Genomic DNA, 18,313 nt, shown 5'->3' with positions numbered 1-18,313 from the left:
AACAGTGATTAACACTAGTCTTTAATAAACATGCATTTTGTACTAAATTAACCAAATTTTCCAAAATAATTGACTATAAAAATGGCAAGAAAGAAAAAGAAACACTGAAAGCACAAAATACACACCCAATTACATCAGTAATTATTTAAATATAATAGACTAAATGATTTAGGTAAAAGACAAAGATCTTACAATGATTAAAAAATTAGTCTGGGTAAAAACAAATAAAACTAAATGCAACTATATGTTGTTTACAAGAGACTATCTAAAACATAGTAATACAGAAAAGCTGAAAGTAAAAGAGTAAAGATATTCCATGCCATCAATAATCCCAACCCCCAAACTATATTTATAATGGGCAAAAGATATCTTCAGCACAAAAATTACTGGAGAGAAGAAATTCACGTCATAACAATAGAAGGTTCAATTCACCAGAAAGATAATTCTAAATTTGTAGGTGCTCAAAAACATGACCACAAAAGAGCAAAAATTAAAAGAATTTAAAAAAACAGCAACTCCAGATTCCACTAAGTATTAATAGTGTTTTTGGTAATGAATTGAATAAGCAGACACAAACCCAGGTAAAGATGCAGATTTTAACACAAATAAATTCCTAACCTATAAATATACTAAGAATAACACCCAACTGGAGAATATGCATTATTTTTTTTTGGCACACACAGAACATAAAGTCTCAGCAAATTTCAAGGGACTACAGTGTAATTAATTTAGAAAAAAAATTTAGAAAAAAATCCATATATAAAGGATAACTGTAAAGTCTCATGTTTAATTACTAAGAAATACATTAAATAGTTCATGAGACAACAAAAACATAATGATAATGAGAAAATATTTCAAACTGATTAAAACTTTAGGTGGTATCAGCATCATGGGTCATAGATGTTCCTCCTTTTTTAACAATAAATTAGACACCCATGTATGAAAAGAAATGCCTTTGCTGAATTTGTGGTATCCAGTACCAGAGGCCAAAGGACCTGGAAGCAGTCTCGCCCACATTAGCCCCAGTAATAGGCAGACAAATCTTGGTAATTCAAAATGAATCAAAGACTTAAACACAAGACCTAATACCATAAGACTCTTAGAAGAAAATGTAGGAAAATAATGTAGCCCTCAATAATGGTCTTGGCAATAATTTTTTGGATGTAACAACAAAAGCAAAAATAAACTCAACCTACATAAACTAAAAAGTTCCGCAAAGGGAAAAAAAAATAAAGAAAAAGTGTCCTTGAAGGCTGTGGAGATACAGGAATCCTTGTATATTGCTGGTTGGAATATAAATTGGTTTAGCTATTATGGAAAACAGTATGGAGGTTCCTCAAAAAATAAAAAATAGAGCTACCATATTCAGCAATCCCACTCCTGGGTATATATTTAAAAGAAATAAAACCGTATCTAAGAGATATGTGCACACCACCCATGTTTATTGAAGCATTTATTCACAATAGTCAAGATCTGAAAAAAACCTAAAGTCTACGGCCATACCACCCTGAATGCGCCTAATCACATCTGAAAACAACCTAAGAGGGAATCCCTGGGTGGTGCAGCGGTTTGGCGCCTGCCTTTGGCCCAGGGCACGATCCTGGAGACCAGGGATCGAATCCCACATTGGGCTCCCGGTGCATGGAGCCTGCTTCTCCCTCTGCCTATGTCTCTGCCTCTCTCTCTCTCTGTGTGACTATCATAAATAAAAAAAAAAAAAAAAAGAAAAGAAAAGAAAACCTAAGGATCTATCAATAGTAGTATGGATAAAGAAGGTGTTGAGTGTATACTGCATGTATGTATATATACACACATGCAAAATGGAATATGTATTATTCAGCCATTTAGGGCATGGATATTGAGGGCATAATGCTAAATGAAGTAAGTAGACACAGAAAGACAAATATTGTATGATATCACTTATATGTAGAATCTAAAAAAGCTGAGATATCACAAAATAGAATATACAATGGTGGTTACCAGATGCTGAGGGTGAAAAAATTGAGGATGTGTTAAGGGTACAAACATGGAATTGGTAAACAAATGGGTCCTAGAGATCTAACGCACAGTAGAGTGATTACAGACGATAATGCTTTATTATAAACCTCAGAGGTACTAAGAGACTAGATCTTAATTGTTCCTACCACAAAAAAAGATGTGATTTGATAATAGCTGATGCTATGGTGGTAATCATATTGCAATATAGAAATGTACCAAACCAACACTGTTGTAAACTTCAATGTACATAATGCTACATGCCAATTACATATCAAGAAAAATAAATTTTTAAAATTTTACATACGGAAAATTTTGTGATGCAGTTAAGTAATACTGAGAGGATATTCATAAACCCTGAAGATATATTAGAAAAGAGAATTTAAAGTTCTAAGCATCTGTCTCAAGTTAGTTTTTTAAAAATAGCCAAATAATTCCAAAAAGAACAGGAGAAAGGAAGTACTAAAAATTAGGGCATAGATTAACGAAATCAAATACCCAGAAGAAAGGCTCGGTGAAAAAAAAAATTTTTTTTTTTTTTTTTGTAAAGAAGCAGAATAATGAGAAGTCTTAGAAAAGTGGTCAAGGAAGAAAAATGGAGAACATACCCATGTTAGGAATGAAAGAGGGAATATTCCTACAGATATATGCTGACTTTAAATGGCTAACACAGATATTATATAAATTATATCAATAAATTTGAAAATTATATTAAATGGAGAATATTTTAAGAAATTAATTTCACCAAAAATAACTTTTTAAAAAGAGAATTTCCTATAAAATTCAAAGTGCTGGGACACCTGTGTGGCTCAGTCAGTTAAACGTCTAACTCTTGATTTCCACTCAGTTCATGATTCCAGGGTTTTGAGATCAAGCCCAGCATTAGGCTCTGTGCTGGCGTGGAGCCTTCTTAAGATTCTCTCTCTCTCCCTCTGCCTCTCCCTGCACGCCTGACCCCCCACTCCAAAAAATAAAAAAATAAAAAACCAAAAAAATAAAATGCTATGAGACACCTAAATAGTAAAAAATATTTGTACTTCGTTAAGTACTAACTTCAAACTCCATGCTCCATCTCTCTTGCTTAAAATAAGAGGCAAGTTAAGGGGGAAAACAAAATTTCTCAGTTTCATAGTTGGGAGCTAGGAAGAAGGCACATGGTGCATGTGACCAAATTCCAGGGCAGATACAAGTAGACATCTGTAGCTTTACCTTTCTGAGAATGCTTTTGCTTTTCTGATAAAAAGAGACTTGTTAAGCTCTTATTATCCTGGTGGACTAAAGCTTGGATTTTAGTAAGAGCCCAAGAAAAGGATGTGGGAAAAACCTACAAAGTGGGCAATCAGATCAGAAAAAACTTAATTTTTTTAAGAAAGATTTTATTCATTTATTCATGAGAGACACATAGAGAGGCAGAGACGAGACACAGGCAGAGGGAGAAGCAGGCTCCTTGTAGGGAGCCCAATGCGGGACTTGATCCCGGGACTCCAGGATCACGCCCTGAGCCAAAGGCAGAGGCTCAACCACTGAGTTACCCAGGCATCTAAGAAAAAACTTAAAGACAGACATCTTAAAAGGTACCATCCACAATGGCCGAATTATTAGTTGACTTGTCTTTGGCTTGGGATGATGGTGGTGAAGGAGAATGGATATTCTTTAAATTCCTACTACTCTCATGTAGGTTTGACACAGAAAATCATACTGTCTACATGGTCCCCAAAAACTTGGCTTAAATTTATTTTAATTGATAACACTTTCAGGTATCTTACCAAAAGAAATGCAAATCTTCTTTGAAAACATTCAGACCAAGGGGCGCCTGTGCGGTGCAGCTGGACAACCTCTTGGTTTCTGCTCAGTTCGTGATCTAAGGGTCATGGGACTAGGTCCACATCAGGCTTGGTGCTCAGTGCAGAGTCTACTTGAAATTCCCTTTCCCTCCCCTTGTCCCTCCTGCTTGTGCTCTCTCATAATTAATGAATTAATTTAGACCTAGAAGAATTCCCACAGATAAAGTTCTAGTGAAAGTATGTACACAATTAGGAACCACAAAGCTCAGGTAGAAAAAAAAAATTCGCCATGAATGAAAAAAGCTACAGGAGTAGTACGGCAAAAATTTTACTTATTGTCATTATCTTATACTGAATGTAAAAAAGCATATTTAATATGTAAAACTAAATACAAAGGGTATCAAAGGAATGATCAGGACAAGACCTATCAAAAATTACCAAGATTAACAAAACAGAACTTCTAGTATTAAAAAATATGTAACAGAAATCAGAAATATATGTGATCAAATATATGTGATCAAGAGCAAACTGGACACAGGTAAAAAGAATACCAGAGAAATGGAGATAGACTTGAAGAAATTATCATGTATCTAACTGGAGTTCCAAAATGAAAGATCAGAGGGAATACAGGAGCTGCAATATTAAAAACAAAACAAAACAAAACAAAAACAAAAAACAAAAAACCCAGGGGCTAAGAAATTACCATAACTGATGAAATATGCAAATCCCAGATTCAGTAGAGTAGAAAGTAGAAAAAAAAAAAAGAAACAGTAAATGCAGGTAATAATTATATCTAATTTGTGGACCTGAAGATCAAATGATAGAACTAGAATATGGACAGCAATGGCCTACAAATTAAGAGGAGTTAGGCAAATTGGAGTTACAGTATTGCATGTATGGTACGGGAAGAGGGAAAAAAAATCACTCGGAGTCTAGCTGATAAACAGAAATCAAAGGGAATATAACACAAGGAACTGCGTATATCATATATATCCAGGTATTATGCAAAGGACAAAGGACAAAAAAGTAACAAAGTTAAAGAGCTTAGTCAGGTGTACTACTTTGGAAGTCATCAAAAAACACGATGTAGTTAAAATATCCCTAGCGTTGAGATTTTCCAGAGCCAGAATGATGAGTAAAAATTAAATTTGTTACTAGTTTTGCCAACACTGTGTAGAGCAACAGATATGCTGTTTTGGTGCTTTCAGTATTTTCTCTAAAACCACAACTGAGTAGTTGGCTTCTAAGATGAATTAGAGTTCTAGAATATAGGAGCAGTCCATATGCTTAAAATGATCCTGATTACTTAAGGGCCAGCCTTAAACTGGTTCCTTGATTCTTCTGGAGGTATGACCCGAGTCTTCCCAGGCCCAAGAAAGCTTTCTCAGACTCTACTTACGTCCAACAAGGTGTTTCATTAGAAGAGCTTAGGTGCTCATAATTGACCTTCCATCAGGCTACTAAAAACACTTTATTCACAAAACACCCTAGAAAGGACATAAATAGTCCATCCTCAGGTTTCACAACCAAGAAAAACAAGGCCTGGAGGAGATGCAAGTGGTATACAACCACACAATTAAATAATGATCCAATGTGGATGAGATCTCAGATCATATAAGCTTTGATCTTTATTTTATACCCAGCTGGCTTCCAATGCTCAATATTAATGAAGTGCTACTTGTACAACCAGGATGTCTGCTTATAGAACACAGGCTATTTACTTACTGTATTTAAAAAAAAAACAAACAAGAAAAATATATGGGCAGCCCGGGTGGCCCAGCAGTTTAGCGCCGCCTTCAGCCCAGATGTGATCCTGGAGACCCAGGATGGATTCCCACGCCGGGCTCCCTGAATGGAGCCTGCTTCTCCCTCTGCCTTTGTCTCTGCCTATCTCTGTCTCTCATGAATAAATAAATAAAATCTTTAAAAATAAAATAATGCAAGAGGAAATATAGTTGAAGTAAACCTAGCCAAATTTATATTAATCAGAGTAGTATGCTGAAGCATCTGCATACTATTTATCTATCTCCTTCACAAACTTCCATCTGAAGTCTTAACTACTGTTCACTTGCCAACATTCTGGTTTTCACCTGATACTTATAAATTGATATTTTAAGAATAAACTGCTCCAGAATCTTGCCATGTATTACAGTTATATTAACTCATACTTCTCCCCAAATTAAGCATTTGTGTTTAAACAAATATGCTTACTTTATACAGCTGTTAGAACCTGCTCAGACTATAATAAATGCTCATTTAGTATTAATGGATGCTTAATCAGTTCTTTTGTATATTCAGGATGACCTTTCTCATATGTCATCAACTAAAGTAATGTTGCTGAGGTCCTCTATAACTAGTACAACCTCTGGTTTAGCTTAATATTTTACAAAAATAGCAGAGATAAGATTGTGAGCTGTAATACTTAAGGTAAGCAAATGAGCATTAAAAATTTCAGAATCACTTTATCTGTTATATTACACCTTGAAGTTTGAAAACTGCATATTGTATCTCCTGGTAGAGACAACTTTTTCATTCTGTACCTAACTCTACCTAAGGCATGCATATCTCTTTCACAAATTCTCTTAAAGACGTTGCTACTTTTCTTTGTTCCTATCTCTGATTACAATAATGTGTGTCATCAATCACTATACACCTGTTAAGACTGGTTAAAAAATATATTAATAATACCAAGTGCTGAAGAGGATGTGGAACTAGAGCTCTCATATATTCCTGATGAGAATGAAAACTGATATAGCAACTACTGAAAACATCTTGAAGTTTTTATTTTTTTATTCCAAGTTTTTATTTAAATTTTAGTTACCAAATATGGTTAAAATTGGTTTCAGGTGTAGAATTTAGTGATTCATCACTTAACATACAACACCCAGTACTCATCATAACAAGTGCCCTCCCTTAATTCCCATCACCCATTTAGCCCATCCCCAGCCCACCTCCGTCCATCAACTCTGTTTGCTCTTATGGTTTGCTTCCCTCTCTCTCTCCTTTCCCTTCCTCTATGTTCATCTGTTTTGTTTCTTCTAATGCTAAACATATACTCTATAATATGATTTAGCAATCACACACCTAAGTATTTACTAAAGTGAATTAAAAACATGTTCACACAAAAACCTGTTAATGCGTAGTTCTAGTAGCTTTACTGATAATAGACAAAAACTGGAAAACCATCTTAATGTTCTTAGATAATAGATAAACAAGTTGTGGTACATCCATCTAAAAGACTTACTACTCAGCAATAAAAAAGAATAAACTATTGATAAATGCAAAAACCTGGATGAATCTCAAAATGCAATACTCCGAAAGAAGCAGTCTCAAAAGATTACATACTTTAGGACTTCCTTTATATGACATTGTTGAAAAGCAAACAATCTGGACAGAGAATAGACCAGAGGTTACCAAGGGATATTGAATGGGGAGAGGATCTGACTACAAAGAAAAAGCCCTGTTCTTTTTTCTGATTGTGGTGGTTAGATAAACCTGGCATATGTTAAAATTTATGAAATGGTTTACCAAAAAAGAATCAATTTTACTGCATATTAGTTTTAGAAAAGTGTATCATCAAAGAATTTAAGTATTAGGAATCTACAAATCATGTAATCTCATGATTTTAAAGATGAGGAAACAAATATATGAATTTTTTTTTTTAATTTTTATTTATTTATGATAGTCACACAGAGAGAGAGAGAGAGAGGCAGAGACACAGGCAGAGGGAGAAGCAGGCTCCATGCACTGGGAGCCCGACGTGGGATTCGATCCCGGGTCTCCAGGATCGCGCCCCGGGCCAAAGGCAGGCGCTAAACCGCTACGCCACCCAGGGTTCCCCAAATCTATGAATGTTAAAAGTGACTTGCTAATTAATGATCACAATTACTCAATGGCAATCCTTTAAGACTTCAAAACTTAATACAAAGTACGGTTACCTCAGAATGAGAAATTCAGTCAGAAACAAAAAATATGTAGAATTATGTAACAAACCAGGCCACAGATTTCACACATATTTTAATACATATAAAATTCAACTACAGTTTTTATGCCACATTTATGTGGATAGGCCAAGAATAAAAAAAAATTAAATTTTTACTTCTATTCAAGAAAGACTATAAACTGCACCTTAGTCATTAAGAAAAACTCCTTCAACATAGTCATTATCTCAGAATTTAGAGGAATTTCTAAGGTTAACTCTAAAAAATTATCAATATTATTAGTTGTATACTAAATCAGTATTTCACTTCTGGATATTCTAGATAGTAAAGAAAATATCCATTACTTCAATAGGGAAAAAAACAGTCTAAGTTTGGTGTAACATGAGAAAATGGAAACAGGTAGAGGTAGAAGAAAAGGAAATAAGATGAAAACAGAGGGGCCTGGGCTATACTTAACAAAATATGACAAATATTCTTACTCTCTTCTTTAGGGATGACACACAAAAGTTTAATATTCAAGATACTGGTTCTTTCCCAAATATTTCCTTTAGGAGTCTCAAGTGTCAACTAAGACTTAGATTGCCACTCCACTTTACAAAGATCCAGTAATCTTTTCATAAGATGCATTCAGCCTCATTCTAACAATATCTGTATAATTCCCATGTGGGATAATAATACCGATGAGACTATCTTGAAGTATATAAAAGGTAAAGAGGGCATAAGCATGAAGAAAACATCAAAAAAATTTAATTTCTTGCTACTCTTAAGGATAAATGAACACTCTCATATATTTTACCAATAACAGTCCCAAATGTTCAGATCTTGATATTATAACATGCAACATTTCAGAGTTTTAAAAGTCTTGAAGTTTATCTTGAATAAAAATCCTTATTTTACAAATATGAAACTAAAGATTAATAGAGTTAATTATTGCAGAGGTGAATTAAGCAGGTCTCCTAACTACTTACATAGTAATTTTTCACACAATGCAGACTTAGATTTTATCCCTCTTTGAGTCATTCTGCTTGCATACCACCAAGATGAGAGGAACACTTGTTATTCCACACACTTTAGAGAACTAAAAGCAAAGAACTATGTCTTTGAATCTTGTCAGACCTAATCTAAAATAAATGATTTTGTTTACCTTAATACACAATATAAAACACGTACAATTTTATGGCAATCTAACCTAAAATTAATGTTGAACCACCTATAATCTTGTGTTGTTGTTTGCTTTTACTGTTGTTAAGTAATGAGGAAAAAAAGAAAAAAAAACTTATTACCAAATTGTGTGACTATACCATTTGCAAAGAGAACTATTTTTTTTAATGAACTCCAATTTTAACAAAATTGTCAAGTTTATTCCACATAAACTTAAAGTATTAAGAAATCATAGTAGAAATTTATATTGTATATAACATTTGCCCTGCAATTATATGAAAATTCAATATTAAATGATAGTAAAAGGGGCACCTGGGTGGTGCATGTAGTCAGTGTAGTGTCTGACTCTTGATTTTGGCTTAGGCCATAATCTTATGGTTGTGAGACTGAGCCCTGCATTGGGCTCCAAGCTGGGCATGGAGTCTGCTTAAGATTCTCACTCCCCCTCTCCCTCTGCACTGGCCCACCCACAGGCCCCTAGGCTCAAAAAAAAAAAAAAAAAAAAAAAAAAAGGAAAAGAAAAGAAAGATCAGTAAAGAAAACTGATTTAACTTAAAACTTTTATTCAAGGCTTTGTTCCCTAAGCTATTAAATTTTTAAAGCACTATGATAAAGTCTATTTTGCTATTAATTATAAGAATACAAGAGTTTTATTTGCTGGTTTTTCTTTTTTTGAGATACACAACTAAACAGGTACTATGTTCCAGGCTCTATGATTAGCCTTGAAAAAAGGTGAATAAAAACATGTCTTATCCTCAAGGAACATGCAGTTTAGTGATTTAAACATGTAAAGATTTAAATATGTTCAATTACAATGTAACATGATACAACAATGAATGTACAAAGCAGAACAAAGAAAGATAATCAGAGAAAGTCCGGGAAGATTTCACAGTGATATCTGAATTGGCTTTTGAGAAAGAAAAATAATTTGATAGTAGGACTTCAAGGTCATTTCCTTATATGAAACTCTAAGAAAGACAAACCTATAGAAGGTAGATGAATGGTTGCCTAAAGCCTAAAGCCAGGGATGCGGACTGGAGCCTAACTGACAATTACTGTATACAAGAGTACCACCGATGGGCATTTTATCATATGTAACTTATACTTCAGTAAAGTTAATTTTTTTAAAGGGACTGGGGAAACCAAATGTGTTACACTTTGGCAAAAATTCTCAATATTCCAATTACAAGGTAGTTATCAGTATTCTGTGAGGAAAAAAAATGTTTTCTCTAAATAAACAGAGTTTAAAGCTCCAGCGCCATTTCTTATTTTAGACTTCTCCTAAAGAAGTAATGGGCAAAAAATGCAGAGCTTGGCAGAGTTCCAATAGAACAAGCTATTTCTAAGTTTATGTGATATTGCTAAGAAAAGCGTTTTCATAATATGAATTTCCATTTATATATAATTATTGAATGTGTGGGGTAAGAGAATACTAGATGAGGAATTTAAGAGTTCTTAGCTAACTTTATTATTCTGGGAAAATTAATTCACATCTTTGGGATTATTTTGGCTTTAAAATAAGAAGACTGATTTCTCTATGATTTCTGTCATTTTTAAGATTCAGTTGTTCTTACGAGGTTGAAATCTCTACATAGAGAGTCTCCAAATGAAATCCCTAAGGTAAATCCCAGATGTTGAAACCGATGCATTAAAGTAAGTTTTATTAAGTACACAGAATATCTGAAGTATTTTATCCAATGTTTTAGATTGGTAATTTGAGGTTCTTAGTCATTTTTGCTTATATCTATTATTTTTTATTAACTAATCTCACAGATACTTCCAAAATTTCTATGATGTTGGATACATTACTGTACATATACCACTCCTTTTATCTGCAAATGAAGACATCGAAGATTATAGAGATTACAAACTTTGCTCAAAATACTATCTTTGCAAAGACAAAACTATTAGACTAATGTGTCTTATATGATTTTTTAAATAAAAAGTTTTAGAAAGAATACATATATAAATGGATAAATATTGGTACAAATATGGGAATTTTTCTTCTAGAAAGATATACAAAAAGTTAGTAAGTGCTACCTTTAGGGAGAGAGCCTAGGTGGAGAGAGGTAATTTTTCTATTTTTACTTTCTGTACCACTGAAAAATTTCCAATATGAACATTTGTTAAATACATTGTTTAAAAATCTTAGGTTGGGGATCCCTGGGTGGCGCAGCGGTTTGGCGCCTGCCTTTGGCCCAGGGCGCGATCCTGGAGACCCAGGATCGAATCCCACGTCAGGCTCCCTGTACATGGAGCCTGCTTCTCCCTCTGCCTGTGTCTCTGCCTCTCTCTCTCTCTCTCTCTCTGTGACTATCATAAATAAATAAAATTAAAAAAAAAAAATCTTAGGTTGGAGTTATTTATGGGTTATATTTTCCTTTTCTATGTTTAATAAAAAAAAGTAATGTTTGGTTTTTAAAATTTTCTTCTTCTTCCTTTTCAAACAATATGTCTGGTGGCTTAGTTATTAGAGCACGCAGAACAAAGGTCATAGGTTTGATTAATTACGTTTGCAAAGAATAAAAATATCCCTCAGTCACAGATACATTTTTAACTTTAAAAAGTCATCTGGCAAACTTGTGTTGCTGATCACAAGGATGAATCAGGTAAGAGCATGTGGTTGACTCAATACAAAACATTAATCTTGGAAAATAACTCTCAGTGATGTCTTACTGACAGAGGGTAAGAGAAAAGACAGCAGTGTTATTCATCTCTAAGTAAACATTCCAATTTTCATATTCATCAATTCACTGCACTTCTGAATAGAATATAAACAAAACCTTAACAATCAGAGAAAATATAGTTCCTAAAAGCTAAAAAATATTATGTAACAAAGCTTATTCATTTTGAAGATGATACAAATCTTATTAATGTACTATATAAATATCAAATAAAATACATATATACCTGTAACGTCTTCTGGATCTGATACAACAATATGTGCATTTAGTTCCTGTAGCTTGTGATGCAGTTCTTCTAATTTTTTGTTTGATTTTTTCAAAATGTTGTCCACGTAAGCCAAACTCTTTTTATCTGTTGTGACTTTCCTCAGATTTTCAGCTCCTTCTTTGATTTTCAGTTCTTTCCTTATTTCTCTCTTGATTCGATCTTTGATATCATCCAGTTTCTGTTGCACCACTGTATCTGAAAAGTCTAATTTTTGAACAGCACTCACATTCTCAGAAAATGGAAGACTTCGGGAATCTCCCTACAGAAAAAAGGGAAAAGATATAAATGTGGTAGTTTAGGAAAGTTAGCTGCTCAGTAAAATGTTCAGCACAAGAACAAAACTGTATTCAGTGATTCTTTATTAAGTATATTACATTTAATTACATTTAGTTACTTCCTTAATAAGCAACAGACTAGTTACCTTTATATCACCATACAAAATCCTAAGTTCAAAAACTTTGCCCACTCACTAAACAACATTATCTGATAAATTTATATTAAAGTAAACACATCTACACACAAAAGCATCTTAGGGCTGTATAAAGACAGTAGATTTCTGATATCCTATAAACCCAAGTTAGATCCTAACACCTACACTGTGAATCATGAGCAAGTTACTTGACTTCTCAAACATTCAGTTTAATTGTCCATAAAATCTACATAATACTGCCACCTTCCAGAGATACTGTGATAATCCAAAAGATTTTATGTGAAGCTCCAACTACAATTCTTGGCCCACTGTACAGTCAGTCACTCAATAAGTGAAAATTATTACTAAATTCCATAGGTAAGATACAATCCTATTTAATCTGCTATAAAAAAAACCTCTTAAAAAACTAATATTGGCAAAAATAAAGTTGTATATTTATGGCCACTTTTTGATTAATGAATTAAACACATTAGGATTTGGAAAGACTATACTTAGAACTCTATATTATTTCGTGGCTAACTATCCCAACTGATAACTTTGTTAACTCACTACAAAAACATCATTATGGAACGCCTGGGTGGCTCAGCAGTTAAGCATCTGCCTTTGGCTCAGGGCCTAATCCCGTAGTCCCGGGATTGAGTCCCACAACAGGCTCCTTGCATGGAGCTTGCTTCTCCTCCCTCTGCCTGTGTCTCTGATTCTCTTTCTGTGTCTCTCATGAATATATAAATAGAATCTTTAAAAAAAATATCATTACTGGAAAATATGTCTCAATTATGTCCTACTGATAGAAGCTAAGACAATATACACTATCAGTATTCATCTTAAAATAAAAATCAGATTAGGTAAGCACATCAAATCTACATTTAAAACAAACCAAAACTATGTCCTTGCTATTTATATGTCATTTGTTATTTTAAACTCCATTATTATAATACTACTGGTTTTTAAATTTTTAATTTCTCAAACATAAACATTAGAAGTAATGTTTACCTTTGGGAAAAGGAACTGAGTTTCTGAAGGTTCTAGAAAAGAGACATTTCACTGTGCACCCTTATTATGTACCTTTTAAACCACAGATCCAATTAATTAAAAAGATTTTCTTTAATTTCTTTAGGAATTCATCATAACCAAATAAGTAAGTTCTGTTTAAATTCCTGGGTGCAAATACTTTTTACATCTAATTCTTAACTGCTAAAAACCAGGTCATCTTGCAGAACAGCTGGTTAATAGATGGGAAGATATGGGCTCTAGTCTTGGCTTTGGACCAATTTACCTTGTGCCAAAAGGCATGCAATATAAAAAATGAAGTAGTTGATAAATCTATTCTTGACATTTTTAGGGCCAAGAATCCCTTCTGAACTCTTGACAAACAGTAAAACAAAGAAAATTTCATGTTTGTATATACAATTTCCAGGTTCCAAGGATTGGAGATTAAGAATTCCTGAAATAAGTGATCTATATCTAACTGGCCTTAAATTTCGGATCCTTATTTATGTAGATATAGAATTATCTTCTATCTGGGCTAAAATAGCATCTAGATTTTTCATTACTTATAGTGAAATATAAATCCTATCATCCATTTATTCAGTTTCCAAAGTTTATGAATCTACCTTTGGCTGGTTATCAAGAACAGCACATGACCACTGTCAAAAATTAAATGCCAAATTTCTGCTATCTGGCCTCAGGTAAAGTCGATTAAGGCAAATAATGATTAGATGAAAAAGTTTAAGCTAACTGCATTCCTTCAGATATTTTTATTTCAATCCTTACAGACTTAGAAAACATGAACTGCTCTCATAAATTTGTTAAGATTATGTACTAAGCTAGAGATTCCCTAAATTTCTTGGTTTGTGGTGACCTTAGTGTGTCAGTAATTTTTTCCGTATGCCCTATAGGCCAAGAGAAATACCTAACAATTCTGTACTAAATACAGAATACAAATACTAAATACAGAATAGCAATGCCCTAATTACTTAATACTTAAATTATAACAACTTAGCTATTTGAAATAGCATAAACTGAAAGAAAACATTACATTTTTTTTCATTCTTTAGCAACTATAGTTACGTATTAATGGTAGTACTTTCACCATTTCTCAAACTTTGAAATCAGATTGAAATCAGACTCTCCCACCTTCAATTCCTGCTCCTCCATACAAAGGGAATGTAGGATAATGTAATATTGAAACTTAACTGACTCCAGTTGGTTTACATGATTTCCAACAAATGGTGTCACTATTTGTCACCCTAGAAATTTTCAAATACACTGCAACATCCTGAGTGTTGCTGAGGTACCACAGAGAGTTTAGCCTCAGAGAGAACTGTGATACTAAAATATAGAAGGTGGTTACAAAAAAACTCTTGCAATATAAAATAGCATCAGTACTTGATGTGAATCCTTGAAGGTCTTTTGCCTACTTCAACCAACTCTCATTTCTTTTTAATTGGCTCACTAAATTCCAATTCTATCAAACTACAGAATTTACGGCTAGAGACAATCTCTCTTGGCTCAGCAACTAATACATGCTGCATCTTTGGAATATACCATCTTTCCTTCTTTTCTTCAACTAACTTCCTAGTCCCTTCTCTGCTAACTTTCACTTTGTTTCACAGTTGACCCCAATTTTTCCTGGGAAAGAATTTCCTGACTGTGCCCTCTTTGAATTTAGATTAGATGCCTCTCTTCACTACCTCAAACACCATGAGCAATTTGAGTGTAAGGTGGCTTATACCTGGCAGAGTAGTTCTGTTTTGTTTTCTTAATGATTAGTCCATTATATTACTTAATATTCTTTTAGAATTCAGGAAAATCTGTCACTGCTGAGAAACTCCTGCTTTCCTCTTTCTGATAAAGAGAACTTATACTTTAGGAAACTCAAAGGCAAAACAGATATAACCATAGCTGGTTAGCATGTTGGCTTCCTCTTCCTTTTCATAGGCCTATATTTTAAGTAACCATATTTTACTCCCATCTTTTGTTATGACATGGTTTAAATATTTTTTGAATAGGAGCAAGAGATATCTACAATATAATCAATAATTTAAGATAACCAAATGTCCCTCTGTGGACAGGAAAGTACTATTACTCCTTTCCTAAAAATGTGAGTTGCAATAACCTGTGAAATATTTTTTTAAAGATTTTATTTATTTATTTATTCATGAGAGACACGGGGGGTGGGGGCAGAGACATAGGCAGAGGGAGAAGCAGGCTCCACGCAGGGAGCCTGATGTGGGACTTGACCAGATCTCCAGGCTCAGGCCCTGGGCTGAAGGTGGCACTAAACCACTGAGCCACCCAGGCTGCCCTAACCTGTGAAATTTACTGGAAAATGTAATTTTCTTGATTTTGAAACAAGTGAAATGAGATATTTTATCTATTAAATTATGTCTCTACCCTAAAAAAATAATAAAACAATTATATCATAAATGCCAAAATTAATACTAGGCAATGAAATAATATTCCCAACAGAAGTAAAATAAATTAGCCTCAGAAAATAAATAGCTATTTAACCAGTAAAAACCTTCAGTGATAATCTTTGTCTCAGTAGGTTCTACTACAGACAATAATAACTGTCTATATCATGTTTACAAGCTTAACACTTTGATTCACCATTCACAACTGTTTTCTACTCTATAAAATTTCATGACTACCCCCAAATTAAACAGTAGGTATCTTTTTTCATCTTTTCAAAACAAAGTTAGGTCCAACCTCTAATCACAAACTCCCTTTAAAATTCATTAATATGCTCAGAAAGTACATAGATAAATAGAAAAAAAATGAACTAGTCCTAAGCATAAAACCAAACTCCTAACAATGTTCATGATGCTCCAATTATCTACACATAAAAGAAACCTTTTAATTCTCATATCTTTTATCACTGAAATCTTAAGCTAGCCATTCCATTCTAGTCAAATTAATCAAACACTTTGCTATTTACATCATTTTACTTTGTCTTTCTTATACCCTATTTATCTATTTAAATCCACCATCACAAAATACTTGTTCAAAAAATATGTCAGGTCTTTCATGGTTAATTCTATTTTAAATTTTACATTATCCATATGCTTAATGCATTTAATCAGATCAAATCCAAACAAAAGAAAACCATTAGTAAAATTAATACCCTCAGGATTTATAATAGAACAACCGAAACGATTTTTAGTTAAGCAGGTTTCAAGTGGCTAAATAAAAAAAGGAATAGAGACTCTAATGAGTAAGAAACAAAGAGCAAAAATTAGATGAATTTCAAAGGAACCAAAATAAATTAAAAACTCAGTGGGTAGGTTAAATAGCAGATTAGACCAAGATAATGAATTAGCTTACTGACAGAAAACTGAGGAAGTTACTCTGAATTCAACATATAGAGATATGAGAAACTAAAAGGCATGGAAGATAAAATGAAAAGATCCAAGATCCATCTAGGAAGAGCTCCAGAATAAGAGAATAAAGAAAATGAGGGAGAAGTACTGCGTGAAGATAAATGAGAATTTTCCAGAATTGAAAAATGATATAAATCCTTGGACTAGAAGGCCACACCAAATTGTAAGTAAGATAAATGAAAATAACAGAAATAAACAGAGAGAAAGGCACTTTATCAACAAATGAATGATCATTAGAGAAACAAAAGACTTTTCCTTAGTGATAACAGAGGCCCAAACTATCAAACTTCTGTAAGATTTTGAGCTTTTAACTTAAGGTCTTCATATATTGCTAAGGCTTTCTTTAAAAAAATTTTTTTTAACTGCCTCAAAATATTAACATTCTGGGAAAAATTACAGATAAACTAACCCAAAGTTCATATTACATTTACATCATTCTCCTGTTCATTAATCATGTATGTGTTAATATAAAGAAAAAACTGTGCTGCAGCACAAGAGAATGTGCCACTGTTACCTCTGAAACAAAGGTTTTTCTGATCATAATGTTAGCAATAATCCAAATGTAAACCCTAAGTCTTTATAAAAGCTGGAAATCTGTAATAAGAAACTTAAAAATAGTCATTTTCTTTCTTCTAGTCATTCTAATTCTAGGAATACAACCTAAGTAATAATTAGAAATTATTACTGTATAGAATGGTCAATTCAATAATTTTTAAAATAATCAATAACATATGCAAGGAATGTTACAAGCATGGACTTACAAGTAGCAGAGTTTAAACCAATTTATAAGAAAGAAAAAATTCAGGATGCTACTAAGTGTTCAAAAAAAGAATTTTAAACAGCCTAAGGAATAAGAAAATATTTCTCTTATTTTCACCCTTTATTATTCCACAGTAGTATGTACAGCCCCATACACTGCTACTATGTACACACAGTTTTATTTCAAATTATGTTTAAGAATGGGGGAGAAAAGGCTAGCAAAAAAAAAATCAAAATATTAATATTTCTGGGTATTTTCATTTTATTTTTCAAAGTTTTCCAAATTTGCTATTTTTTTTTAAGCAATGAACATATGCTGCCTATCTAATAAGGAGGGAAAAACATTATTTAAAAGAAACCCAAAATAACTTTCACTGTATTTCAGTTTTGGCAAATGTAAATTTTAAACAGGTATCTGATACTCTATAGTATATTTGCTATGTAGGTTATTTTGAGTCCATACAATCCTACTGCAAAAAGACTACATGATCCATTCTAATTACACCATTAACATGTGTGAGCCAAATATTTCAAATACACAGATGTGTTAAATGTATTTAATAAATACAACTATTTTATAAAATAATGAAATTCTGATTTGTAGACTAAAACATAAATTGGTATTTTCAAATTATTACATTTTAACAAACAGTATAGTTAAGAAGGAGAGTAAAATAAGAATACAATCAGATTCAAAGAACAAATTGGAGAAAAAAGTCTGTCACTTATGATCAAATACTTCATTTAGGGAGAGATAGGAAAGATGTTTACTTCTCACTGGCCAAGTTCCCAGAGAAGAAGTAAAAAAGCTGTTAATTTCTCTACACTATAGATCAAACAGTCTGACTTGACAGATGCCAAGAAATGCTAGAGTATCCAAAAAACTCACTGGGAACAATGGCTCATATA

General features: G+C 33.1%; 1 protein-coding gene across 2 annotated transcripts in view; it reads right to left on the bottom strand.

Moving 5' to 3' along the window:
- PKN2 (protein kinase N2) overlaps positions 1 to 18,313 on the bottom strand; it is a 129,904-nt gene that overhangs the window by 69,679 nt on the left and 41,912 nt on the right. For both annotated transcript variants that reach the window (XM_072834386.1, XM_072834387.1), the window contains exon 2: positions 11,792 to 12,092. In XM_072834386.1, the coding sequence (XP_072690487.1) occupies positions 11,792 to 12,092 (301 nt within the window). The remainder of the gene's footprint in view (positions 1 to 11,791; positions 12,093 to 18,313) is intronic.

Source organism: Canis lupus, chromosome 8 (assembly GCF_048164855.1).
Source record: "Canis lupus baileyi chromosome 8, mCanLup2.hap1, whole genome shotgun sequence".
NCBI classification, from domain to species: Eukaryota; Metazoa; Chordata; class Mammalia; order Carnivora; family Canidae; genus Canis; species Canis lupus.
Note: the sequence above shows the minus strand (reverse complement) of the source record. Positions and strands in the feature narration are given on the sequence as shown.